Source organism: Podarcis gaigeae (genome assembly GCF_964106915.1).
Source record: "Podarcis gaigeae genome assembly, chromosome: 3".
Lineage (NCBI taxonomy): Eukaryota > Metazoa > Chordata > Lepidosauria > Squamata > Lacertidae > Podarcis > Podarcis gaigeae.
Genome location: NC_139680.1, coordinates 108,384,795 through 108,411,317, shown reverse-complemented (window position 1 = coordinate 108,411,317; position 26,523 = coordinate 108,384,795). Strand labels below are relative to the sequence as shown.

The 26,523-nt window shown below is 43.8% G+C and overlaps 1 protein-coding gene across 46 annotated transcripts in view; it reads left to right on the top strand.

Moving 5' to 3' along the window:
* NRXN1 (neurexin 1) overlaps positions 1 to 26,523 on the top strand; it is a 988,232-nt gene that overhangs the window by 422,605 nt on the left and 539,104 nt on the right. For all 46 annotated transcript variants that reach the window (XM_083733051.1, XM_083733048.1, XM_083733042.1 and 43 more), the window contains one exon: positions 20,213 to 20,651. In XM_083733051.1, the coding sequence (XP_083589177.1) occupies positions 20,213 to 20,651 (439 nt within the window). The remainder of the gene's footprint in view (positions 1 to 20,212; positions 20,652 to 26,523) is intronic.

Sequence of the window (26,523 nt, the reverse complement as noted above, 5' to 3'; positions counted from 1 at the left end):
CAACACAACTCCCTCCTAAAACACCTGTCATTTGACTAGTGTGTGTGGAATAATTGGCTCAGCAAAATCAAACTAGGTTATGGGCGACCATTTGGAAAGAACACAGGGGGGCTATTATCTTTTAGTTCTTAGCTCTTAATGTCAGGATTCCACTTTCAGAAGAACCCAAGAGGGCTTCTCTGCAGCACTTTGGCATGCCACGAAAAGGAAAATATGAAAATGGCACTGCCTCCAGCATGGATTCACTTAGATCCCTTGGGTTTCTGTTCCAACCCTCCTGGTATGCCTTTTGTGGATGTTAATTTTACTAGAATGCTTTCGGGAGCCCGGTCAAAACATCAGCTGCCACCTCTATGCTTGCCACCTTCTTTAGACAGGTTTCCAGTAATTTTTAAGGATCACTCAATGGACGTAAATTCAACATGTAAGATTTTCTAGCACAGAAAAGTAGCAGTGTGGAGCATTTCACCTGTAGCTGTTTTGTATCTCATGGAAATAATAATAATAATAATAATAATAATAATAATAATAATAAATTTTATTTATATCCCGCCTTCCCCGGTCAAAGCCTTTGGTGCATGTGGGGCATATCAACCTTAAACATACATAGATTTACAGGTTGGGTTGGGCAGATGGTCTCTATCTGGTGTCAGTTTCTGGCTGTGGTGATCCACCGAAGCCCAGATAGGTACAAACTAGGCTTACTATCCACAGAATAGACGAGAGTTCAAGTGAGATCAAAAACTGCAAGGCCAAGGCCTCCAGCAATGCTTCACTACCAGCAAGAGAAACTAGCAGAGTTGACCCAGAAGACCTTTGGCTGAGTGGTATACAATCTACTTTGCCCAAGATCAATCCTCAGCATCTCCAGGTAGAATTTGGAAAGAATCCTGCCTGAATTCCTGGAGACACATGACAGTGCTTAGGTCAGGGGTCGGCAGCCTAAGGCCTATGGGATGGTAGCAGCCCATGGGGCTCATCTATCTGGCCCATGCTGACCCCTGCCGCCCGCTCTTACTGGTGTGGCATCGGGACCAACTTCCGGGTTGATGGCGCCTGTGCACATGTGCATGGATGCTCCTCCGACCCGGATGTACACCGGAAATAGTGTGTGTGCATGCATGCGGGATGGAGAAGTGCCCATGTGCATGTGCACACACTATTTCCGGTGTACATCCAGGTCAGAGGAGCCCTTGAAATAGTGTGTGCACACACTCATGGGCGCTCTTCTGACCTGGAAGAACGCACATGCGTTCACGCTCCGGCCCATCCTCTGACGGACGGAGCGTGGACCAGCCCATCGTCCAGTAAGCTTGCTGACCCCTGGCTTAGGCAAATGAACCAAGTGTCTGACTTTATGTAAGGCAGCTTCCCATGTTTCTAAATTTGATGCAGCCAAATGGAATATTGGGCTGGGGACCAATCAGAGCCTGTGAAATTCCTGAATGCCCCCTGATGAGGAGAATTTTTCTCTTGTTGTCCATCTGCTTTACCTACCTGAGTTCATGAGGGTAATATTAATCTTATTGCCAAGTAAATGCCACTGAATTTTTTTGAATGTACAGGCGGTGGCCATTTTGTGTGTGTCCAATTGATGCGAGACCAATGACACGCAGGTCCTTTGGGACCCAGAAGAGGTTAGAATGAGAGCAGAACAAGGGCAGAATGGGGCACAATGGGGAGGAGTGGGCTTATGTGCCAGGAACAAAACCCCTGTGCAAAATCGTCACTGCCTGTATTCCCTTGTAAACAGGATTGGCGATAAAGCACAGAATTGTAGAGCTGGGAAGGGCATCTATTCCAACCCCCTGCAATGCAGCAGTCACACCTAAAGAATCCCTGACAGATGGCCACCCAACCCCTGTGTAAAAACTTCCAATGAGGCAGAAAGAGTTGTTTCCGTGGCTGAATAGCTCTTACAACCAGAAAGCTTTGTTTTCTTAATGTTTAGCTGGAATTCCATTTCTTTTCATTTGAATCCATTGGTTCATGTCCTACCATCCGGAGCAGCAAAAACCAAGCTTGGGACAGCCCTCCAGATATTTGGAGATGGCCTAAATATCATTTCTTAGTCTCCTCTTTTCCAGGCAAACGTACCAACTCCCTCAACTGTTCCTCATAAGGCTTGGTTTCTAGATCCTTGATCATCTTGGTTATCCTCCTCTGCACATGTTCTAGCTTGTCAATATCCTTCTTAAACTGTGCACCACAGTACTCCAAGTGGCGTTTGACCAAGGCAGAACATTGTTGCTATTACTTCCCTTGATCTGGACATTATACTTCTCTTGATGCAGCCTAGAATTGCATTATTTTGTTGTTGCTGCTGCTGCTTCGTGCTTTTGACTAAAATGTCAATAAAGGGTCAGTAAAGGATGGGAAGTGACTGAGAGGGAAGCAGGACGTTAGGCTAATGGACCAACTCAGATTCTGAATGATGATAGTAAATAGTCCCAGAATGCAAGAGGTGTTAAGGGCTCACCACATTTCAGGCATATGGGCCATATGGGGGGGGATGTTTAGTTTAATTATGTCCCGTTATATTTCTGATGGAAGGGCAGTTGACCATTGGGCCATGATAATCCTTTTTGTTAGTTAGTTTGCTTGTTTCCTTTACATTTAACATAAAGGGGGGGCATTTTGTACACAGGTACATAGACACGTGACGCAGGTGGCGCTGTGGGTTAAACCACAGAGCCTAGGACTTGCCGATCAGAAGGTTGGCGGTTCGAATCCCCGCAACGGGGTGAGCTCCTGTTGCTCAGTCCCTGCTCCTGCCAACCTAGCAGTTCGAAAGCACATCAAAATGCAAGTAGATAAATAGGTACCACTCCGGCGGGAAGGTAAACGGCATTTCTGAGCGCTGCTCTGGTTCACCAGAAGCGGCTTAGTCATGCTGCCCACATGACCCGGAAGCTGTACGCCGGCTCCCTCGGCCAATAAAGCGAGATGAGCGCTGTAACCCCAGAGTCGGTCACGACTGGACCTAATGGTCAGGGGTCCCTTTACCTTTACATAGACACTTGCCAATTTGAAAAGCAATTCATGTTTACATTTTGTGTGTGTGGTGAATCTTTATAAGAAGATTGCTAAAACACATAGTTGGCTGTTTGCAAAGGTTCGACTTGTGTAAGAATTGCAAGTGACCAGCATGGGTCACGTGGTCATTGCTATTGGCCCGCCGTCTGTTGTTAGATTTGTGTTCAAGCACTACCAGCTTGTGAATAATGGATGGTTTCTTTCATATTGATCAGAAACCTGATGCCATTAAACAACCAAGCAAGTACTGTGGTTATTAAGCATTATAGATCCATACACTGGAATAAAAGCATTCCAAGGAAACTAACTTACTAACTAAATACTTGGCTCCTCAGCCAGACAAAGAAAGCAAAAGTCCTGCTTTGCAGTATCCTTAACCTTCATGCTTCAGGCATTTGGATCAGACAGACACTGCAATTCACGAGGATGGAAAGTGAAGATTTTGTGCAAACCATGGTTTACTTTAGCATTACTTGAGTGAGACACGAAGAATCTCCTAATCATACTTCCCTCCCTTGTGTGTGACAGTCTTCCTGATTTCTTGTCATTGCAGTAAACCCTAGTTTGGCATGGAGGGTTTGATCCTGGTTCCAGGCAAGTGCAAACCATAGTTTAGCCTACAAAAAAGGAGGGGCCATAGCACAATGATACAGTCCATGCTTTGCAGGCAGAAAGTTGCAGGCAGAAAGACAACCGCCTAAGATCTGGGGAACTGCCGCCAGTCAGAATACACATTTTTTTGTGAGATAGGGGGGAAATGTTTGGCCTGCATAGAGCAGTTTTGTGTGTTCCTTTTGGGGGGTTGGGAATCATCATGGGCCGGGGAGCGGAGTACAATCCTGAGGCTCCTTGCGGCTTATTCATGTAACAGCAAAGTGTGTTTTACTGTAATATCTGATACAGTCCTGTGTGCTTTGAAATAGCATATTACATTTTGATAACAGCCCAATGGTTGCATTCAATTAAGACCTACTCAAATTATTGGGCTTTAGCTAGTCATGTACATTTTAATGGGCCTACTCTGATCAAGACTAACATCGGCCAGAACCCTTGGAAAGAGACTCTAGTCTTTCAGTTAGCACATGAAATCTGTGAATTTGCTTTAATGCCGTTTTTCATCAGTGCTGTTTGCAGCCCAGTCCTATTTATTATATTAACATGATGCCTCATAAAAAAAAATCATACGCATTCTTGGTACACTTACAATCAAGCCGATCCATCCTGGGCCAACCCAGGGAGCTCAGATCTGGTCATGAATTAGTTTGGAGGTGGGCTTAAAACACACACATACAGTGGGTACCTCTGGTTGCAAACAGGGACTGCCCTTGAAGCTGTCCCAGAAACTCCAGCGGGTGCAGAATGCAGCAGCGAGGGTCCTCACGGGGTCTCTGCCATGGGAGCATATTCACCCAGTGCTTTTCCAGCTGCACTGGCTCCCAGTGAAGTACAGGGTCAGATTTAAGGTGCTGCTTTTGACCTTTAAAGCCCTTCACGGCCTAGGACCCTTGTACCTACGGGACCGCCTCTCCCGGTATGCCCCACGGAGAGCCTCAAGGTCCATAAATAGCAACACCCTAGTGGTCCTGGGCCCTAAGGAAGTTAGATTAGCTTCAACCAGAGCCAGGGCCTTTTCAACACTGGTTCTGGCCTGGTGGAACGCTCTGCCTCATGAGAACATGGCCCTGCAGGATCTGATTTCTTTCCGCTTGGAGCCAATTTGATTCCCTCCCCCTCTTTCTTTTTTCTTTTCCTTTCTCCTCCTGCGATGAGGTTTCAATATTTTAATGTTGTATTTTAATTTTGTTTTTAAGTTGTATTCATTCAATCTGTTTTTATTACCCTGAGCCCGGCCTTGGCTAGCGAGGGCGGGGTATATATATAAAAAAATTATTATTATTATTTTGCGCTTCTGCGCATGCACGAGCGGCAAAACCCGGAAGTAACCCTCCCCAGTACTTCCGGGTGGCCACGGGACGTAACCTGAAAGAACGTAACATGAAGCGGACGTAACATGGGGTATGACTGTACTCACAATTCAATGCATCACTAGGATGGGAGGAAAGAAGGAGACTTTGTGTTTCCTTCCCCACCTACTGACTAAGAGCAAGGTGGTAAATTCCACAGTTGTTGCATAGAGCCATTGTCCCTGCGGGATGCAGTTTCAGGGATGGCACACCAGGCAAGGAGAGTGGCAGGTTCTTACCTTCTCCTGGGAAGATGTAAACAGAAATCATGTAGGTCTTGACTTTCTTGCGTGCCGCTCCTGATGCTCTGTCTCCTGACAGCCCTGGGATATCCCACCTGACTGGCAGTGATACGCAGCTTCCTCCACCCAATTCAGCCCATCGCCAGATCCCCCAAATTGGTCCCTTTAATTCAAGATTCACCCAAATTCAGTGCGCAACCCCGCTTTTCTTTTTGCCACTCCTTTAATCTTCAAAAATGAGTTTATTTCCCTGGAGTCACCCTTGCAACACATCAAACTAAGGCAAGTTTGGGTTCCTTCTCTCTCTCAAGAACTGTATTTTGTAATTCCCATCTCCCACACCACCGTACAAAAGAGAGAGCCCAGAATGTCCTGGGGGGAATTCGCAAGAGTTACACTAGGATAAACCTGGCAGGAGTTTGTAGTGTAGTGATATTTGCAGATGTTCTCTGGTGGATGCATAAAGTGATTGTTAATGGGGGGGGGGCTCTGACTGACTCCATGGCTACTGTAGCTTAGTTAGTCAAGCATGAGACTCTTAATCTCAGGGTTGCGGGTTCAAGCTCCCCATTGGCTGACAGATTCAGACCCTCCAAGAATCCCTGTTTTCCGGGGGTATCCCTGACTTAGAGAAGCCGTCCTGGTTTCTGATTTGATCCCGGAATGTCCCACTTTTCCTTAGGATGTCCCTATTTTCATTGGAGAAATGTTGGAAGGTGTGGAGTCATCTGACCCCCAAGCCATCTGAAGGCAATCATGTATACGGAATATATTTTAGACTTCAGCATCTAAAACCCCTGGTAGAGGACAAGGATCCTGAGATCACGTTAAGGGTAGCCAAATTCTGTGCGATTGCCATAAAAATAAAAATAAAAATAAATGATTACAGTGGTGCCTCGCAAGACGAAATTAATCCGTTCCACGAGTCTCTTCGTCTTGCGGTTTTTTCGTCTTGCGAAGCACGGCTATTAGCGGCTTAGCGGCTATTAACGGCTTAGCGGCTATTAACGGCTTAGTGGCTTTAAGAAAAAGGAAAAAAACTCGCAAGCCCATAGGGGAAATCGTCTAGCGAAGCAACGCAAAAACCAAAAAACCCTTTCGTCCTGCGCGTTTTTCGTTTTGCAAGGCATTCGTCTTGCGGGGCACCACTGTATTTTTAATCTTTGTTGGAAGCCACGCAGAATGGCTGGAGAAACCCAACCAGATGGGCGGGGTACAAATAAATAAATAAATAAATAAATAAATAAATAAATAAATATTACAAGCTGTGCTATCATAATGATTAAGGCCTTCAATTATAATTTTAGGTTATATGTTAGTGACTAAGTTTTAATTTATATATTTTTTAACTTGCTATAGCTGTATTGTCCCTGTTATACCTAATTGCAAATTCAAATGTATCCCTATCGTGTTTTATGACTTCTTTGATATTGTATGTAGGCTGGAACTGGTCTGTGACCAAAATAATAAATTCATTCATACCATGTTTAATGTTTTATTATGTTTTATATATGTTGGAAGGTGCCCAGAGTGGCTGGGGCAGCCCAGTAAGATGTGTGGGGTAATAAATCATAAAATTATCATTATGTGATGACAGTCCCTTTTTTCATCAGAGAATCGTTGGAGGGTATGAAGATTCCTGCATCGCAGGGGGTTGGTCTAGATGACCCTCGGATCCCTTCCAACGCTACAATTCTATGATTCTGTGATACTACTAAACAGATTCTAGGGCTAGGGTGTTGTTTAGGATTTTTTGTTGGGTGGGGGTTGTTGCTGTTCTGTGGGTGTTTTGTATCTTTATTTTAGATCTTGGTGTGATTGCGTATTTTTTATGTTTTCATTATTGCTTATGACTACTTTCGTTAGGTTTGTAATTAGGTATTTTTTATGTTGTAAGTCACCTTGAGCATGACTTTAACTGTGGGGGTGGGTGGGGGGTGTTCACTACACAAAGAAAATTAGGTATTGATGTACGTATGCATGTAAAAATAACTATTTGGGAGTTACAGTCTCTCCATTACTCCATGTGCTTTCTACAGCTACCTTAATTGTAACCGTAGCAAAAACTGGACCATTTATAAAGTCCCTCTTATCACAATCACAACTGACACCGCCCCCGCCCCCCGTATTTGTGGGCAAATTTAGAAGAATTGAGACATTTTATGTTCTTTGCTTGTTTTTGCATTATACTATGAATGGGAAGGGATTTATTTGTTTGTTTGTTTGTTTGTTTAAAAAATGAAGCATTAATATATTTGTTGTCTGCATTAGCCACAACTGTCACTCTGGAAAGAAGTTTTTAAGATTAATAATAATAATAATAATAATAATAATTGGTGTAATTGCATACCCTGGAGCATTCTGGAGGGTGAATGTAGAAAATAGTCACATTGGTATGGTACAGAAACACCAAAAATGCTATTTTACTGCTGCTAGTAGAAATTGCTACATAAAGGTAGATGAGTTCCTGGGGTGCAGAACCTCACATGCTATGCTGAGATGGCACATTTTGTTTTAATTAGTTGCAGAAGTATTATCATAATTAAGGACTGCCTCTGCCGGCATGAACCCAGCTGACTCTGCAATCATCATCTGAGGTGCTTCTTTGCATGCCTCCTCTGTGGAAGGCCTGGAGGGTGACAACACGAGAAGGGGCCTTTTTTGCGGTGGCTCCCTCTTGTGGAATGCTTTCCCCAGGGAGGCTCGCCTGGCGCCATCGTTACATATCTTTAGGCACTGGGCAAAAATGTTCCTCTGTAACCGGGCCTTCAGCTGATTAAACAATCTGTTCTGTGGCCTTTAAAATGTGATTGTGACAAGGGGTTATTGGTTTGTTTGTTTTTGCTATTACTATTGTTGTTGTGCTTTTTGTGTTTTTATACTGTAAACCACCCTGTGATCATCAGGTGTAAGGTGGTATACACATTTTAATAATAGTAACTATTATTATTATTTAGCTGATCATCACTGTATGGTACCAGGGCAGATTGCAACATATAAGATCACAATTATTTTTATTATTTTTAAATACAACTCCACCCATAACCCCCAAATCAATAATCAATACATTTTAGGGAGGAGGGTATTCATATAAATTATTCCACTTTCCAAGGCATAGAGGAGAAATCTGATTATGTTTGCATTTTAATGCACACCCATGTAATTCGCTCTTCCCAAAACAATGCAAGGACCAAAATACAGTCATCTTTTCAAAATGGGCACTTCTCTGAATTTTACAGTGCAGTTCTTTAGCAACGTAATGTGTACAAATATGCATGTACTCAGAGGATAAAGTATGCTCAGAGATGCATATATTACTGAAAATGATATTTCACAGTGCATTATCATAGGAAATTTGTTCTGCGATGAAATGTTTAAAATAGGCAAATTTTCATCCAAACATACAGCAGGAGAAATTTGCTGATGAATTTTCATGATAATAATAATAATAATAATAATAATAATAATAATACAGTGGTAAAGGGACAGGGGTGGTGCTGTGGGTTAAAACACAGAGCCTAGGACTTGCCGATCAGAAGGTCGGCGGTTCGAATCCTTGTGATGGGGTGAGCTCCCGTTGCTCAGTCCCTGCTCCTGCCAACCTAGCAGTTCGAAAGCACATCAAAGTGCAAATAGATAAATAGATACCGCTGCGGCGGGAAGGTAAACAGCGTTTCTGTGTTCTGCTCTGGTTTCACCAGAAGCAGCTTAGTCATGCTGGCCACATGACCCGGAAGCTATACGCCGGCTTCCTCGGCCAATAAAGCGAGATGAGTGCCGCATCCCCAGAGTCAGCCACGACTGGACCTAATGATCAGGGGTCCCTTTACCTTTACCTTTAATACAGTGGCACCTCAGGTTAAGTACTTAATCGTTCCGGAGGTCCGTTCTGAACCTGAAACTGTTCTTAACCTGAGACACCACTTTAGCTAATGGGGCCTCCCACTGCCGCCGTGCCGCCGGAGCATGATTTCTCTACTCATCCTGAAGCAAAGTTCTTAACCCGAGGTATTATTTCTGGGTTAGCAGAGTCTGAAACCTGAAGCTTCTGTAACCTGAGGTACTACTGCAATAAAACTGATGTTACGAATGAGAAAAAATGATAAACTGAAACAAACAAACAAACAAACAAACAAAAGACAGATTTATCCATTCCTAGATAGGACACCCTTTGATGATGTTGGACTAGATGACCCTTGGGTTCCCTTCTAACTCTGCAATTCTATGCGTCTATGATCCTCAAGCAGAGAGGGATGGCTGGAGGAACTGATGAGGAGGCTGCTTCCACTTGAGGCAGTTGTCCAACTCTGCCTAATGGTAGGGCTAGCCTTGGGCAAGGGATAATATTTCTGTCCCAAGAAGTGTCTATGCGTAACTGTCCTTCCTTCCATTTATTTATATCACTCCCTCCTACCCTTCTGCACTCCGGCCACCGCCCCTCCTCTCACTCGAAAAGAGATTACATTTATGGATTAGTGTAAAACCATCTATTGATTCTCGGATGGAAAGGCTGGCGGTAAAGGTCATTGTTGCATTTCTACACACAAGTTGCTAAATGTCATGTAAATCACCAGACAGTGTGCAGCAGAAGTCAAATAATATTTAGAATGCATTTGTTACAGGCAGTTTTATCCAGGCTAATACCATTCTCAAAGGCTTCCTTTGCAGTAGGGATGTGCGCAGATCTCCCGAGAAATGGTATAGATCTTATCCAAGATTTCATCAAAGCTCTGTTGGCTTCTCTCATATGAGTACACATAGCCAAGCCTGTGCTGTTTATTCGGATTGGCACCAGTGCCTTAGTTCCAGGCTTCAGGGACTTAGCTTCCTCCCCACCCCTCCCTTTGGCAGTAGATAAGCAGAACAAAGTGAAAGGAGTCTCTTACCAGTTAGAGATTTTAATGATCACAGCAAGAGAACAAAGCATCCATTCCTCAGAATGAAGGTGCTCCCAATTAAGGGTTTCCCCCTAGTCACCCACATCACTACCGCTTCTTGCAACCTGATCTCTCAACCACTGTGCTTTCTATGCTGCCAACTTATCTGCTCTCCTAGAACTTAGGCTGATTAGATGGATGCTTTCCAGCAACATTGAGTTTGTTAACACACACACACTCTCTCTCTCCCAGTTCTTCTTCTTGCCGTTCACCTCCCAGTTCTTCCCAACATCTGTCTTCTGAACTATGTCCCTCTGCAAACCGCTCTTCTAAATCTATACTGTTCCCCTACTCCTGAGAAGATTCAGGATCCTAATTAGGAGCAGGGGGAGGGGGAGGCTCCCACCCTTGCTTCTCAATGCCACCCTCCTCCGCACGGTCCCTGACACTTAGGATCTGAAGCCAGAGGTCTTTCCTTCACCTGCTGTCACCATCAAGAGGTGCCAGGGACACTGAATCTGGGACCACCAATGTACAAAACATGGGCTCTTTCACTTAGGCTGTGGTTCAATTATATGGACAGATCTTTTAAACCGATCCCTAAGTGCCCAAGTGGCAAAGGAGTAGCTTAACACGCTCCAGAGAATCGCAGGCAGAGTGTCCCTTAAGTATCAGGTTGGTCACTGAAGGAACAGGATTCTCAATTACATGGGCCCTTGGCCTAATCCAGCAGGATTCTTGCATTCTTAAATAAATTGAGATTCGTCCTGACCGTTCTTCAGATTTTGCCGCTAGAGTCTGCTAGCCCTGTTATGCTGCATAGAGTAGAAACAGCCATTTACTGATTTGTTTCATAAAATCTGCGTATAAACAGCTTGGTTGGCCTTTTCTCTTAAAATCTGCATTTCTCAATGCATTTTAAAATACAGGTTGATACTCTTCTGAGTTGGGAACAGTGCTGGAATGTCTGGCAAGTGGGGAATCCAGTGGATAAATGAGAGGGCAATCCTATGGCAAGATCCAGCAGGGTGAGCAGCTTAGGATATAGCTCATTGCCGGCTCAGCCGCCTGATTTCCAGCTCAGCCAGCATTAAGACCCCAGCTCAGCCAAAGATACACTGGTGTAAGTTGCTCACTCTGTCTAAGCCAGGGCTCGGCTAGTTGAGCTGAAGCTGCTGAACCAAGACAGGTGTAAGTTCCCCAAAAGGTGGTATTCTGGGTGTGGGACTAGAGAGGCAGGACTTGGGCCGGATCCTGAGACCATTCAGCTCAGCCATGTCACCTGCCAAGCCAGCATATATATAACACTACAGGTAACTCTCCATTTTCACAGGGGTTATGTTCCTGGGATAGCGCTTACAGCTGAAATCCCATACAATCCAAACACATTGGGTTCAGTTATGGGTGGGATTGCAAAGTCTTTTTTGCAGGTTTGCTGTTCCCCTTCAGCCCCTTTTTAATTAAAAATAATAATAATTGCCAAGCACATACAGCTGAATGCACACAAGTTAAATGTGTGTAAGCTATTTGTTATCTTTATTTCAAAGGCTTGTTTTCCCTCTTCCATCCAGGCTTAGGTAAAGCAGCAGCCCAGCTCTTGAACAGTGTTTGGATCTGGTATAAATTTACACCCCCGTTTAACTTACACCGCCTTGCTTTAAACCAGCTTCTTGTGCACAGGATTGCTCCCTGAGACAGCCATCCCAGCTCTATGTACCTAGCAGTAATCCCTAATGAATTCAGTGGAACTTGCTTTTGCAGGTTGATTTTTGCAAGTGTATAGGGACTTACATATCTGCCCATTTTGGTTTCTCGTCTTTCCAGTCATTCCAGTCACAGGGCAGTTCACAAAATGAAATTACAAAATAAGACCACATAATAGATAACAAAACAAACAGACAAAAGCAAACCAATAACCCCCCCAACAAAAACGTTTAAATGGCCATAGATTGTTTAATCGGCCCAAGGCCTGGTTACAGAGGAACGTTTTCACCTGGTTCCTAAAGATATGCAACAAAGGTGCCAGGAGAGCCTTTCTGGAGAGAGCATTCCACAAGTGTGGGGCCACCACGGAAAAGGCCTGTTCTCATGTGGCAGACCTCCAGATCTCCTGTGGCGGAGACCCACAAAGAAGGGTCTCAGATGATGATCACAGAGTCTGGGATGGTCCGTTATAATTCTCTTAAGGCTTAGTTTGTTTCATAATCATCATCATCATCATCACCAAACTTTATTACGGTTGCATACCAGCATAAGATAAAAACATGCAAATAAAACAAAATTTAGTTTATTGTTCTTGATGTATTACCTGCCACTTCCACTCACTTGTTAGGGGGAAAAATGTGACTGGGTGGGAAGAAGATACAAATAAAAGTATTTCATTCATAAATTTGATAAGCTAGCACAGAGCAAGGCTGAGAGACTAGAGCGGCTTATAGGGAGGTAGGCCCCATTACAATCAATGGAGGTTTACTCTCAGGTATGTGAGTACAGTGGTACCTCGGGTTAAGTACTTAATTTGTTCCGGAGGTCCATTTTTAACCTGAAACTGTTCTTAACCTGAAGCACTACTTTAGCTAATGGGGCCTCCTGCTGTTGCTGCACCGCCGGAGCACGATTTCTGTTCTCATCCTGAAGCAAAGTTCTTAACCTGAAGCACTATTTCTGGGTTAGCGGAGTCTGTAACCTGAAGCATATATAACCTGAAGCGTATGTAACCCGAGGTACCACTGTATAGGATTGCAGCTTTATCATGTTTACATTTTTGCTAGCGTCAAAGTAATTTGTATGCTTGCATACAGAGGAAATTTCGTTTTGTGAGCTAGCAATGCACAGGCTGTGTTTTCTAGTGGAGCTGTGAAATGCATAATTTTAATGTGGTCCTGGAATTTCACATCCATATTGTGCTTGACCTTTATCTTAGCTGTTCTAATTGAACATGATTGATTCTGCAGGGCTTTTAAAAAGCCATATTCTGCTGTTTTGCTTCTCATGGGAAGGTATAAGGACATTGAAGCACTGCCTTCCAAACACTGGAAATCTTATTATGCCACTCTTATAAGAACATAAGAGCAGCCCTGCTGGATTAGGCCAAGAGCCTATCTGGTCCAACCTCGTTCTCGCAGTGGTCAGCCCATAGGAATCCTGCAAGCAGGACACTTGTGATTCCCAGTAAATGGTACTCAGAAGAATACTGACTCCAGCAATGGAGGTACATACATAATAGCTGCAATGAGATTTTTTTAAGGCAATGGTGAGTGGTAGAGTCTCTAGGGGGATGATGCTGTAAAATGTCAGAAGTCCAGATATTATAGATGTTGTGAGTGCTCTAACTGCTGTTCTTCAAAGTCTCTATGGTGACCATAGGGGATGATATCTCTCTCTCCGCACCTTGAAGTGTGCTGCTTAGCAACTAGGCCCAAATGTTTTTCTCCTTTTGGGGAACAACATCTTCTCAGCTGGGCACGTAGGCAGTCTGTGTTTCCCAGATGTTCCTGGCAGAAGTCATTTCTGACAAAAGCTCTGGAGGGATGATATTTAAAATGCCCACTACCCAGTCTTGTACATTTCCACATGTGTTTCTAGAAACTGAAGTCTTAGAAAGTGGCCATGCAGTGTTTTGCACTTTTCCTCTACAGCTACAAAATTGTGGCACCCATCTTTGTACAGTCATACCTCGGGTTACAGACGCTTCAGGTTGTGTTTTTTCGGATTACGGACCTGCCGAAACCCAGAAGTACCGGAACGGGTTACTTCCGGGTTTCAGCGGTTGCACATGCGCAGAAGTGCTAAATCGCGTGTCAAGGCTGTGGTGGTTGCTCGAGAGTAACCAGGCAGGACTCCGACCTGTCTTTTACAGGCTTTATTCTTGGTGCAAACTATTTACAGTGAAGAGCGTCGTAAGCTCAAGTCTGGCTCACTCGCTAGCAGAATCTGGGAGTGGTCAGTTTTTATACCTCCCCCAGCATAAATGTCGCGTCACCCCCAGCCTTTTCTGCCCCTACCTGCGCCAAAGACTACTGCGCAGAATGGGCGCTGGCAAGGGTGCGCTTCCCACCTCTCCAGCTTGCTCAGGCTCAGTGTTAAGGCTCTCCCTAGCATCCTCTGGCCTCTTCACTTCTTCTCCACTGGAGGTGGGGCTTCCCTCCTCCCTGGAAGAGGAACTGCTTCGCAAGATTTTCAGAAGCTCCCTATAACACAACTGCCCTTCCATCTCTCGCCTCTGAGCTGATGGCAGTTCCCTGACATCGCACTTTGTGGGTTGCAATCGCGCCACTGCGGGTTGTTAACGCTGCAGGTTGCGAACGTGCATCCCGCACGGATCACGTTTGCAAACCGAGCATCCACTGTATATATGTACCCACTTACTGAACGTTAGGAAGAATTTTCTGACTGTAAGAGCTGTTCAATAGTGGAATAGACTACCTCACTCAGAAGGTGATTGACTAGCCTTAACTGGAGGCTTTTAAACAGAAGTTGGACGGGCAACTGACAGGGATTCTTTAGTTGTGATTCCTGCATTGCAGGACTATGTGATCCTTGGGATCCCTATCAACTCTACAGTTCTCTGATTATACGTAACTGTGAATGGATTCCAGCAGATGCTGGCACTCCCCACTTGACTCAGCAGCTGAGCCGACACATAGCTGAGGAATGGGAGCCTAAAATAGATAAGGATGCTGAGAGCATCCTTCAGAAGATAAAAGGCCAGTCTGAGAGTTTGCTTTCTGGGTCCAGGCAGGGAGGAGAATGAGGAGGGGAATTGGAGTGGCAGAAAAGAGGTGGGCTACCCAATGAATTTTGTCTGCCTTTGTGAGGGCAAGGATCTTGGGAAGGAGGAAGAGTAACAGAACAGAAGGGTTCTAGAGTCTAGGACAGAAGGGTCTAGAGTTGTCATTCCTATTAGCAAGCCAGAAAGAGGGAGAAGACTGAAAAAGCATACAGCCGGGGGATTCAGAAGAACCATATGAGAGAAGGCAGGAGGAGACACAGTGTGTATAAAACAAAACAAACAGAGTGATTGGAACTATTTGGGATAGGGGTGGGTTTAGGGCAGCGTGAGCGGTGCAGAGGCACTAGATGTGCAGCTGAGTATGGCATCTTCTCAAAGCCCAGTAGGCATTTGCCTGGTTTCGGGAAGAGGGCGTGAGGGCTCTGTTGATGGATCTCAACCAAAACTCTGCTACCAGCTGCTTAGTCCGTGTAGTCCAGGATGACGACTCAGGAACATAACGTGCTGAACAGTAACTTGACTTGTATTTGCTTTTATTATATGCAGAGTATAGCACAGCTTTGTACAAGTTACTATATACACAGACTCGATTCAAACTGTGTACGTTTCCGAGCACAATTCAAAGTGTTGGTGCTGACCTTTAAAGCCCTAAACGGCCTCGGTCCTGTATACCTGAAGGAGCGTCTCCACCCCCATCGTTCAGCCCAAACACTGAGATCCAGCGCCAAGGGCCTTCTGGCGGTTCCCTCATTGCCAGAAGTGAGGTTACAGGGAACCAGGCAGAGGGTCTTCTCGGTAGTGGCGCCCGCCCTGTGGAACACCCTCCCTTCAGATTGCAGGAAATAAGCAGCTATCCTATCTTTAAAAGACATCTGAAGGCAGCCCTGTTCAGGGAAGTTTTTAATATTTAATGCTGTATTGTTTTTAAGACTTGATTGGGAGCTGCCCAGAGTGGCTGGGGAAACTCAGCCAGATGGGCGGAGTATAAATAATAAATTATTATTATTATAAACTCTACACACCAACCTCTGAACTCCAACACCAAACGGCTGCTTATAAGGGAAAATTTTATTCACTCATCACCTGTTGCTAGGCTTCCCTATCTCCAAGCAGACTTTCTCAGGTACTCTTGCTTAGCTTGGCTTCTTGCCAACTCACTAATTGTCCTCTTCAAAGCTGCAGTTTCTCACAAACCTCAACAGGCTCTGGCAGGGTCCTAGAGCCCTTCAACCTCCTTCCCAAAGCTGGACAACCACTTACTGGGCATTGAGAAGGACACATGAAGGCTCTAGGGCCCTACCTTGTTTATCCAGCTTTAGCTGATGCTGCAAGGGCTGTGGGGAGGGTGTCAAATGTTGGCCTCTCACAGGGTGGCATATTACCAAGGTCTGCCCCTGACTGAGAGACCCCCTGACCTGGGGTACTGAGGGCTCTTGGGAAACAGGGGCTGGGATGAAGCTAACAATAACTTGTTAGAACTCCAGAATTATAGCCAAGTACCATTATTGGCAAGAAAGGAATATAATGTTATAAAGTACACAGATGGGCCAATCTTGTCAATTTCAGTTACAGATAGGTAGCCGTGTTGGTCTGAAGAAGTGTGCATGCACACGAAAGCTCATACCAAGAACTAACTTAGTTGGTCTTTAAGGTACTACTGGAAGGAATTTTTTTTGTCTTGTCAATATCAGCTTCCCTAATTTTTCCATTTTTACAACCTAAAGTTCTTTTCCTGACATATTCATATCAGTTTTCTAGTTTATTGCAGGGGGTGGGGCTCATGAAAATTGGCCAGCATCATAGTGCCAATTTCTCCCTATATACACACTTTTGCAAAGCAATTTGCCCTAAGGTATGTATAGTGTGACCAGTTTTCTTTAAAAAAATGCAGTAGGAAAATGAATGTCTGTACTGGAAAATGAACACTTGTAAGGCTGGCTGATTAAATCTTTATCCAATACTGCCTTTCAGTTTTATCAAAATAATCTTCAGTCGGTCTTTGATGTTGGAAAGAATTAAGTAGACTGATTTGCATCCTGTTAATTTCTCTCCACTTCTGTTGGGCTGGCTTCACTCTCGCTTGATATCAGTCCTATTGGCTTCCCAACGGCATTGCTTCGTAGCTAACAAGGTTGCCATTAAGTCCTAGTTTCAAGGACACAGAGCCAAAGTGGTGCTTAAAATGAGGTGAACATGTAGAATCTGACCTTGGTGTGTTTCATATCGGCAAGTGGAAGGCTTGAAAAAGCGATAAAGGGTTTAGAGGAGCAAGAAATCTAATACTTTGTTAAATCAGCAAAAGAAGAAGAAGAAAGCCCCGTGCAGAAATTTTCTAAGCAAGCAAGTTTAAAACCACACACTTTAATTCCGGAGTGATAAGTTCAATTTCTGTCCCTCCCCCCGCAAGATTATATGGATGAACTAGCTAAAAATAACAATTTTGGAGCAAACACTTGTCGTTGTTGTTGTTGGCTTCCATCTGTATCAAGGAAACGATGGAAGAGTGCTCCTTTGTAGGTAAAGTCAAACAGTTGGAGAGTTACAGCGCTTGCTGTGGCAGTGCAGACCAAGGCAGAAGAAACATGTTTTATTGCACGTGGGGCAGGTGAAGGAGTCCAGTTGTGCTGCTGCAAATGCATCACGGTGTTTCTTCTCTCTGCACTCCTCCCAGCAGCCATTCCTTCTCTGGTCCCTGTTGGGTATACACGACCTGACTGCCTCCAGGCACTGCTGTCATCTATATGGCAGGGTTGCCAGCCTTCACGTCACATTCACAGACGTATTTGTAACACAGAGTTGGTCTGCCATTAAGTAGGTGAATAACAAAGCCACTTTTATTGCATTCTAGCTAAAGGGTCGATAGGTGTTGAAGTTGTGGAGAGATCCTGTCCTTCCTCTTAGTTTCAGGGGTGGGGTGGTGAGAGGGTTCTAGGATGCATAGGAACTTAGTAAATTGAATCTCTTCAGGTATGGGTCCCCAAATTTTCAAATAGGGTTCCTTCTCAGCCTTACCTAGAGATGCCAGGGATTGTTTTTGCAGAGAAAGGATAGCATCTTTATCACTGAGCTGTGGCTCTCAGTGTGAATTAGTATATACAATGGTGGAATGGCATTGCATCCATTCTGTTTTTTCGCTGTTTTATTTTTCATTGCTTTATTTGTTGTATTTTACCTTGTCGAGTCTCTTTGAGGCTTTTTCTTTTGGATAAACGGACTGATACGTGTAATTGATAGTACAGTGGAACCTCAGTTGTCGAACGCTTCTGAAGTTGAACACTTTGGAAGTCGAATGTCAGCAACCTGGAAGTGAATGCTTTTCAAATGCGCCTCGGAAGTTGAATGGCTTCTGAGGCACGTTTCTCCATTTTTTGAATGAATTTTGCCAGCTGGCAATTGCGCCTCAGTTGTCTGATCTTTTTGGAAGTCAAACGGTCCTCTGGAATGGATTACATTCAACAACCGAGGTTCTACTAACAATATACCCGCTTTATTGTTAGAGAGTTTTGTTTTTAAATAGATATGTGTACCAGTGTTCCAGAGAACTTGAGTCACAAGTCTAACAAGACATACAATAAGTAATATAGTGTGAATGATCCTTCCCAAAGCAATGGCCCTCCCCAGCCCATGCTCTCCACAAGCAAAGGACCACAGCATTATATTTAGAGAGCAATTGTGTGCACAAGAAGCAGGCATAAAGTTACACCAGAACCAAACCCCATTCAGCAGCTGGGCTGCTGCTCTGTCAAAGCTTGGCAGATGGAAAACAAGCCTTTTAAAAAAGTGCTCTATGCCAAGTCATGTGATCAAGCTAAATGGCCTTAGGATCCAGTCTTCCCTCTCTGGTCCTGCCACACTCCTTGCCTGTTGTCACTCACAAGTGCACCAAAACACCAGTATTTTCGGAAAGCTGCTTCTAGTGGCTTTGTAGGGAATGATTTGCTGCTGTTTTTATATACTACATTTTATGAAACTATCGATTTGAATGGAGTTTTGGGAGGCACTATTTTATTTTGCTGCGGTCGGTATTCTCTGCCTTTAATATATAAGGTGCTTTGAAAGAATCCTTATTTGGGAAGGCGATATATACATGTTTTAAAATAACCCAAAATGGATGATGTGTCAGGTCACTTACCTTCTAATAGGGCTCAAGCTTCTCATAGGTATGGATTATGTGTATTGAGCAAAGGGTGAGCTTAAATGTAGATGTGCAGGGGACTTATTCAGATTACTCAGATTTTATGTTACAAAGCCATTCTTTTTACTTGTGGGGTTCCCCCCCCAAGCTGCCTATTTATTTTTGTTATGCACGATAATTTGGAATAAAGTATTACCACACATTCAAGGTATTAGCATAGCTTATAGAGAACAAAGGTAAAACATAGGTAAAACAACTCATTACAATATTTTTAATCAATTTTGAAAAATGCCCATGACCCAATCATATGCAGTCTTCCTCTGAAATCCCATTGAGGTTGTCTTAATTTGCCTCTGCTTGTCTGTATGCTTTCCCCCCAGTGCCCACAAACTCTGGGCAATGACAGGGTAGGAAGAGATCTTACTACATCAAGGCTCTACCAATGCACAAGCATTTTATATACTTCAAAATGGCTACCAAGGCTACCAAGTTATTGGGACCATTTGCATGAGGCAGAGAGAACCTATGTATACAGAACAACAAATGTACAAAGGGCTCCTGTGCTAATGGGGTGTTGAGGGTGAAATACTCTCAACATAGCTGTTGTATAAGAAATTGCAGTCTTTTAGTAGGGGGGGGGGGGATAAGGGAGTGAAACCAGTACATACAGTAGTACTTTGGTTTTCGAACATAATCCGTTCTGGAAGTCCATTCGATTTCCCAAACCTGTCCGACTTCCAAGGCGCGTTCAAAATCCAAGGCATTTACTTCTGGGTTTTTGGCGTTCAACTTCCGAAACGCTTGATTATGGAGGCATTCGAAAACCAAGGTCCCTACTGTACTTCCATCATTGCAGGATGGAGGAAAGAGGTGGGATCTGAAATATACCTTAGTGGATGGTTGGATGATGGCCAAAGGATTGGAAGACTCAGTGAAACTTTCCTGAGGTTTGACATCAAACTGCAGCATCAAAACTGTAGCGAGAACGTCTGAGCTGCATACAGACTTTTAAAGTCTGGATGCAGGACACAACTTGAGGATTGGGGAGAGGGCAACGTGGATATTTAACATGGATCTTCATAAGAGTGTGGCTGGTCCTGATAACATGAGGTTTTGTAAAATGTGTGCAGCTTTTATTAATTTCAAAAATGGAATTACAGAAGTTAACATTCATTCTTGCTTGTACAGTTAAATTCATTCCGGTAACTGCTGTTCTTTGCTTGCAGGTTGTATACAAAAACAATGATGTAAGGCTGGAACTTTCTCGACTTGCCAAACAAGGAGATCCTAAGATGAAGATCCATGGTGTGGTAGCATTTAAATGTGAAAACGTGGCAACCTTGGATCCAATCACTTTTGAAACACCAGAATCTTTTATCTCTTTGCCAAAGTGGAACGCCAAGAAAACGGGCTCGATATCGTTTGATTTCCGCACCACCGAGCCAAATGGGCTGATACTTTTTAGCCACGGCAAACCGCGGCATCAGAAAGATGCTAAACACCCACAAATGGTCAAAGTTGACTTCTTTGCCATTGAGATGCTTGATGGCCACCTCTACCTGCTGCTGGACATGGGTTCTGGTACGATTAAAACAAAAGCTTTGCAAAAGAAGGTGAATGACGGTGAATGGTACCATGTTGACTTTCAAAGAGACGGACGATCTGGTAAGTTTGGGTTTACCCTTCTGTGTATTGTAGACAAAATAGCAAGGGTGTTGTGTGTTGCAATTGCTATTGCAATATAAAGACATCCTTTGAAGTCATTATGACAGGTGAAGGTGCTGCATCAAAAAACAGCACCCCTGAATCTCAGTCTCTCTCTCTCCTTAGTAATGTCTTACTGTATTCCCACATTTCCTTGTCCCTGCAGGCAGCACCTAGTGCAATGGAAGATGGCCAAGGAGACTTGGAACCAAGATTTTGTAGCACTAATAATAATAATAATAATAATAATAATAATAATAATAAATTTTATTTATATCCCGCCCTCCCCAGCCGAAGCTGGGCTCAGGGCGGCTAACAACAATCAAAATAATCCAACATTCTAAAAACATTCATTATAAAATTAATTAAAATCAAATTAAAATCAAATTGATGGCAACCATCAAGCAAAATTCTGTGCAGATTGCCAGAGGAGGGGGTCAGGCTGCGCCCTGACCAAAGGCCTGGTGGAACAGCTCTGTCTTGCAGGCCCTGCAGAAAGATGTCAGGTCCCGCAGGGCCCTAGTCTCTTGAGACAGAGCGTTCCACCAGATTGGAGCCGTGGCCGAGAAAGCCCTGGCTCTAGTTGAGGCCAGCCTAACCTCTCTGTGGCCTGGGATCTTGGCTGAAAGGAGGAAGACAAGAGATAAAACTCCTCTTTCCAGCGACAGCCATTTGTTTGCTGTGGAGCCTTTTTCTCTCACCCCACTTGGAATTGATTTGGCTTTGGCAATTAATCCAAAAAGCTATTAGTTAGAAGAATATGTTAGTCTGTGTTGCAGTATTTCTCCTAACAACGACAGTGCACTCCCAAGCCAAGTTTCTGCTAAGTGTAAAATGGAATGTGGTGATATATAACCATTGTGCTGCATAATAGGACTGCAATTTATGACATCACGGCGTTCTTGGAATTTATAGTGCGAAGGCCAATTGCGTGTGATGGACAGATCCAAGATTCTCCTCACTGGTAGAATGTTAAAGAAAAGGCTTTAATAAAGAGTGGCTGAAATAAAGAAGAGAGGATGAAATAAAGAGTGAATGACTGGCAGACAGGCAGGCAGGCAGGAGAGGTGTCTTAACCTTCCCTTCTTGATATTTTATTCCCATTTAAGATTGCCTCCCCAAATGGCTTTTCCACTCCTAGGAGAAAACACTTGGGCTCCTTGATTTACCCTTCTCTTCTTTACTTTTTCCTGCCACTCTGCGTATCTTAGATTGTATGTCTGCAGCTAGAACGCATGTTCTTCAGATTTTTATACAGTACCTGGAATTTTTGGGCAACAGCAGCACTGGCTTGTATATGACTAAATTATGCTCAGAGCAGACCCATTGAAATTAATGTGTTGTATTCAACACAGTAAAGGGACGCGGGTGGCACTGTGGGTTAAACCACAAAGCCTAGGGCTTGCCGATCAGAAGGTCGGTGGTTCGAATCCCCACGACGGGGTGAGCTCCCGTTGTTCGGTCTCTGCTCCTGCCAACCTAATAGTTCAAAAGCACGTCAAAGGTCAAGTAGATAAATAGGTACCGCTCCGGCGGGAAGGTAAACGGCGTTTCTGTGCGCTGCTCTGGTTCGCCAGAAGCGGCTTAGTCATGCTGGCCACATGACCCGGAAGTTGTCTGTGGACAAACGCCGGCTCCCTTGGCCTATAGAGTGAGATGAGCGTGCAACCCCAGAGTCGGTCACGACTGGACCTAATGGTCAGGGGTCCCTTTACCTTTACCTTTATTCAACACAGTGCTAAGGAGTGGGTGCAAGCAATTCTGCTTCCTTGCCTGACTGATCTCCTGGAGAAGACTGGGGTTTTTTGAGGCCTTGTTGTACTAGTGGGAACCTAGAATAAGGATTTTGACAGCCTTCCTCAGCATTTTGACCATACAGTGGTACCTCAGGTTAAGTACTTAATTTGTTCCGGAGGTCTGTTCTTAACCTAAAACTGTTCTTAACCTGAATCACCACTTTAGCTAATGGGGCCTCCCGCTGCCGCCGTGCCGCCGGAGCACGATTTCTGTTCTCATCCTGAAGCAAAGTTCTTAACCTGAAGCACTATTTCTGGGTTAGCAGAGTCTGTAACCTGAAGTGTATGTAACCTGAAGTGTATGTAACCCCAGGTACCACTGTATTTATACCTGATAGATTACAGAGAAATCTAGGGCCTGCATCTTCTGCTGGAGATGTGCTGAGCCTGAAGAAACTTCAGATCATATGCTATAGGCTTGTCCTATCAGAATTCCACTCTGCAAATGCTTTGGAAGGCTTAGATGACTAGCCAGGAAGCTAGACAATAACTTTATTGTCTCCTTCCAACAAGAACAGAATGGTAACGGGAAACTCCTGACTCTCCATGCCCCCCCCCCCCCGCCCCTGGCATACAACTGAGTCCAGTGCCATCAAGTGGCTAAACTATATAATGACACAATTTAGGCTAAATCTACACAGCTACAAAAAAAACCTCTCTGAAAACGTTGTGCAGAAAACCGTTGTAAAGCTCACAGTTAAAAATACCACCGAGTTACGATTTCAGCTCTACAGTGCCATTCGGTGTCACAGTGTTATAATGCATTTATAACGCTGCATTTTGACTCTATGATTCTATGATTCTATATGGTGTTTCCTGCTTGGCAGGGGGTTGGACTCAATGGCCCTTGTGGTCTCTTCCAACTCTATGATTCTATGATTCTAATGTAGCTGAATCCCTGGATAGTAGAATAGCGAACAAGCTTTGTTACCGATACAGCCATCATATGCTCATCTCTTCCCCTAATTTGGAAAGAACACATCGTCTCTATATGGGGATATATGTCAAAAACAGTAGCTGTTGCAAGCTGCTTTGAAAGCTAAACACTTTGCCCTCTAGTACTGGAAATCATCAACGCCACACATTTCAAAACCTTGACAGGGAACCTTCTGTGGCTTACAGCGAAATAGCATATAGCTTTTAATTGCTATGAGGCTAGCACCAATTTCAGCGGGATCTGACCAAAACTCTCAGAGCATGTTTGTTCATTTGTTTTGTATTTCCAGGCATCTTAATTGGCTCACCACACCATCTCTTCGTCCCTATTTTTTTTCTACTTTTGCATTTTCTTCTCTCTTACTCTCTCTTTCTCTCTTACTGTGCTTCTAATTCCTCCCAGCTGCTACTTCTTCTGAGTTTGGGTCATGGCAGGATGCTGAGTTAGGTTTTGGGAGGATGGGTGATGCTGTTGTTTGTTTGCTTTCTGTTAATAAAGCATTGATAAACCCCACATGAACTCCAAAACTACAAAGAGCATTATAGCGCCTTTAAAGACTATTTTTAAAAAGGATGTTATGGCATGAGCTGTTGTGGGAGACAGCCAATATTCTTTAAAGCACCCTGGCAATTTTAGATGTAAACCATAGTTTAGTGTTGCATGCATAAGCTTGCTTCTCCCTTTGTCATCTCCCGGCATGGCTCTTTTCAACCAAACCACAGGGTTGTTTCACTCCACTCACCCTACCTAGAAACCGAGGTTAGGTTTAACAAGGGATGGAAGAAGAATTATAGTATGCAACACTAAACTTTGGTTTTGTGTTAGTTCTGCTTTTGTTGAAAAAGACTAAGGGAAGTTTGGGGCCATCACAAAGTGTTAGTAACGTCCAAAAATTTATTTAGTCTTTTACAGCAAAATGAACAAACACAGTTACTTTTCTGAAATTTGTCAGGCTTCGGTTAAGAGTATCCACAAGAGCTGTTGCAGGCTCAATGTTTGCACCTAACTGTGTACTTTCCTGAACCCTGTTATGAATTAGCAATCTGTTTCTTGCTGATCTACGTGCTGTGTCTCTTGCGACGTTTTACTCTTGCATATCTCTAGCTAGCCTGGAAATCCACTACGGAGTGGTGCCCATAGATAAGAAAAAGCTGTGACATGTCTAAATAAGATTTCTTAATTTCCTTAACTCTTGGTTGCTAGGTCAGCAAGCATGTTGAATTATTTTTTCCCCTCCCCATTTTGCAATCGTTTCCGTCTTTCTGACCATTCCAGTAATTTGTAACATTGTTCCATGTTACAGGATGAAGGGATGGCCGTTCTCCTCTGCTTGAAATTTGATCCATTTTAGCCAAACACTTAAATCTTATTTACTTCAATACTAGAATAACTCAGAGCACAGCTGAATATTCTTCGGCAACCTTTATTTTATTTTTTTTAAATCATATTTTATTAGGTTTTACAAAAGTTAACAACAATAAAAATTAACTAAAATCACAAAACAACAAACACACAGATCAAAAATACAAACAAGAAAAGACAGAAAAGAGAATAAAAATATAGAAAAGAAAATTTAACATAAGAAAAAACAAAAAAAAAACTCTCTTTCAGATTAATACCCTTCCAAATCTTATTTTCTTTACTTCCACCCGCCTTCCTTTCTTGTATTCCACTGTAAAAAAATTAATTCAGCAATATCATATTATTCAAATTCATCCTTTATCCTTCCCTTTATACTCTTATTTATCTTAATCACTAGGACCCCCTCATTTCATTTACAATGCCCTTAGCATTCATAAATTTTACAGTGTTTTTGTAGATAAGCTTTAAACTTCTTCCACTCCTCTTCCACCTGTTCTTCTCCTTGATCTCGGATTCTGCCGGTCATTTCTGCCAGTTCCATATAGTCTATTACTTGCATCTGCCATTCTTCCAGGGTGGGTAGATCTTGTGTCTTCCAGTGTTTTGCGATGAGTATTCTTGCTGCTGCAGTAGCATACATAAAAAAGGTTCTATCCTTCTTTGGCACCAATTGGCCGACCATGCCCAGGAGAAAGGCCTCTTTCTTCGGCAACCTTTAAATGTCACCTCAGGGCACACAAACTGCTGCAGAATTGCTCAGTCTGATACCACCCAGGCAATGGCAGAAGCTCCAATTCTGTAACATGGTTTCTTACATCACCACTGTTGCTACAGGTCCCCAGAAGGGCAACACCTGAGTTTTCCAAATGAAGTTTGCTATTTTTGATCTGAAAGCTGCCGCTTTTTGGAGGATGAAAGGTTCTTAAACAAAGCAAAAAAAACTGCTCATCTGCTCATTTTCCCTTGCCTATTTACAGTTCCCGTGATCTGCTTGAGTGCCATTTCTCCCCCTTTTGAAAACTAGTGTCCTCATTGCATGGTCCTCAGCTGCAGAGTCCATAATGAAAACAGAATCATAGAATTGTAGGCAGTGCTATTTTTCTAGAAAAAGCAGCACTGGAACTCATCAGGAATGCCTCCCTTGTTCTCTTATAATGGCAACGGCACCCACTTGAGAGGGGCTGGAACTGAGTTTCAGCTGAAAAAAGCCCCAGTTGTAAGGTTAGAATGGATTCTGAGGGTCGTCTAGTCCAATCGCCTGAAATGCAGGAATCACAGTCACATGACTGTGGCATAGTTTGCATAGCCAGTCAGTTTGGACTACATGATTAAATCATCAGGGGCAATAAATATTTTCAGTTGATAGCTGCATTCTTTTCTGAAAACCTTCCAAGGAGTAGATATCAGGGCTGGGAAGAGTCCCAGGTAGAATCATAGAGTTGGAAGAGACCACAAGGGCCTGGAGAGACTTCTGAGGCTCATATAAAGAGGGCTGGAAGGCCACCTTCAACCCCCAGCCTGAGGTTCCACATCACAGAATTGGAGAGTTGAAAGGGACCCCAAGGGTCATCGGTCTTGAAAGACCTACATTGGTACGTTTCTGAGCACAATTCAAAGTGTTGGTGCTGACCTTTAAAGCCCTAAACGGCCTCAGCCCAGTATACCTGAAGGAGTGTCTCCACCCCCATCGTTCAGCTCGGACACTGAGGTCCAGCACCAAAGGCCTTCTAGTGGTTCC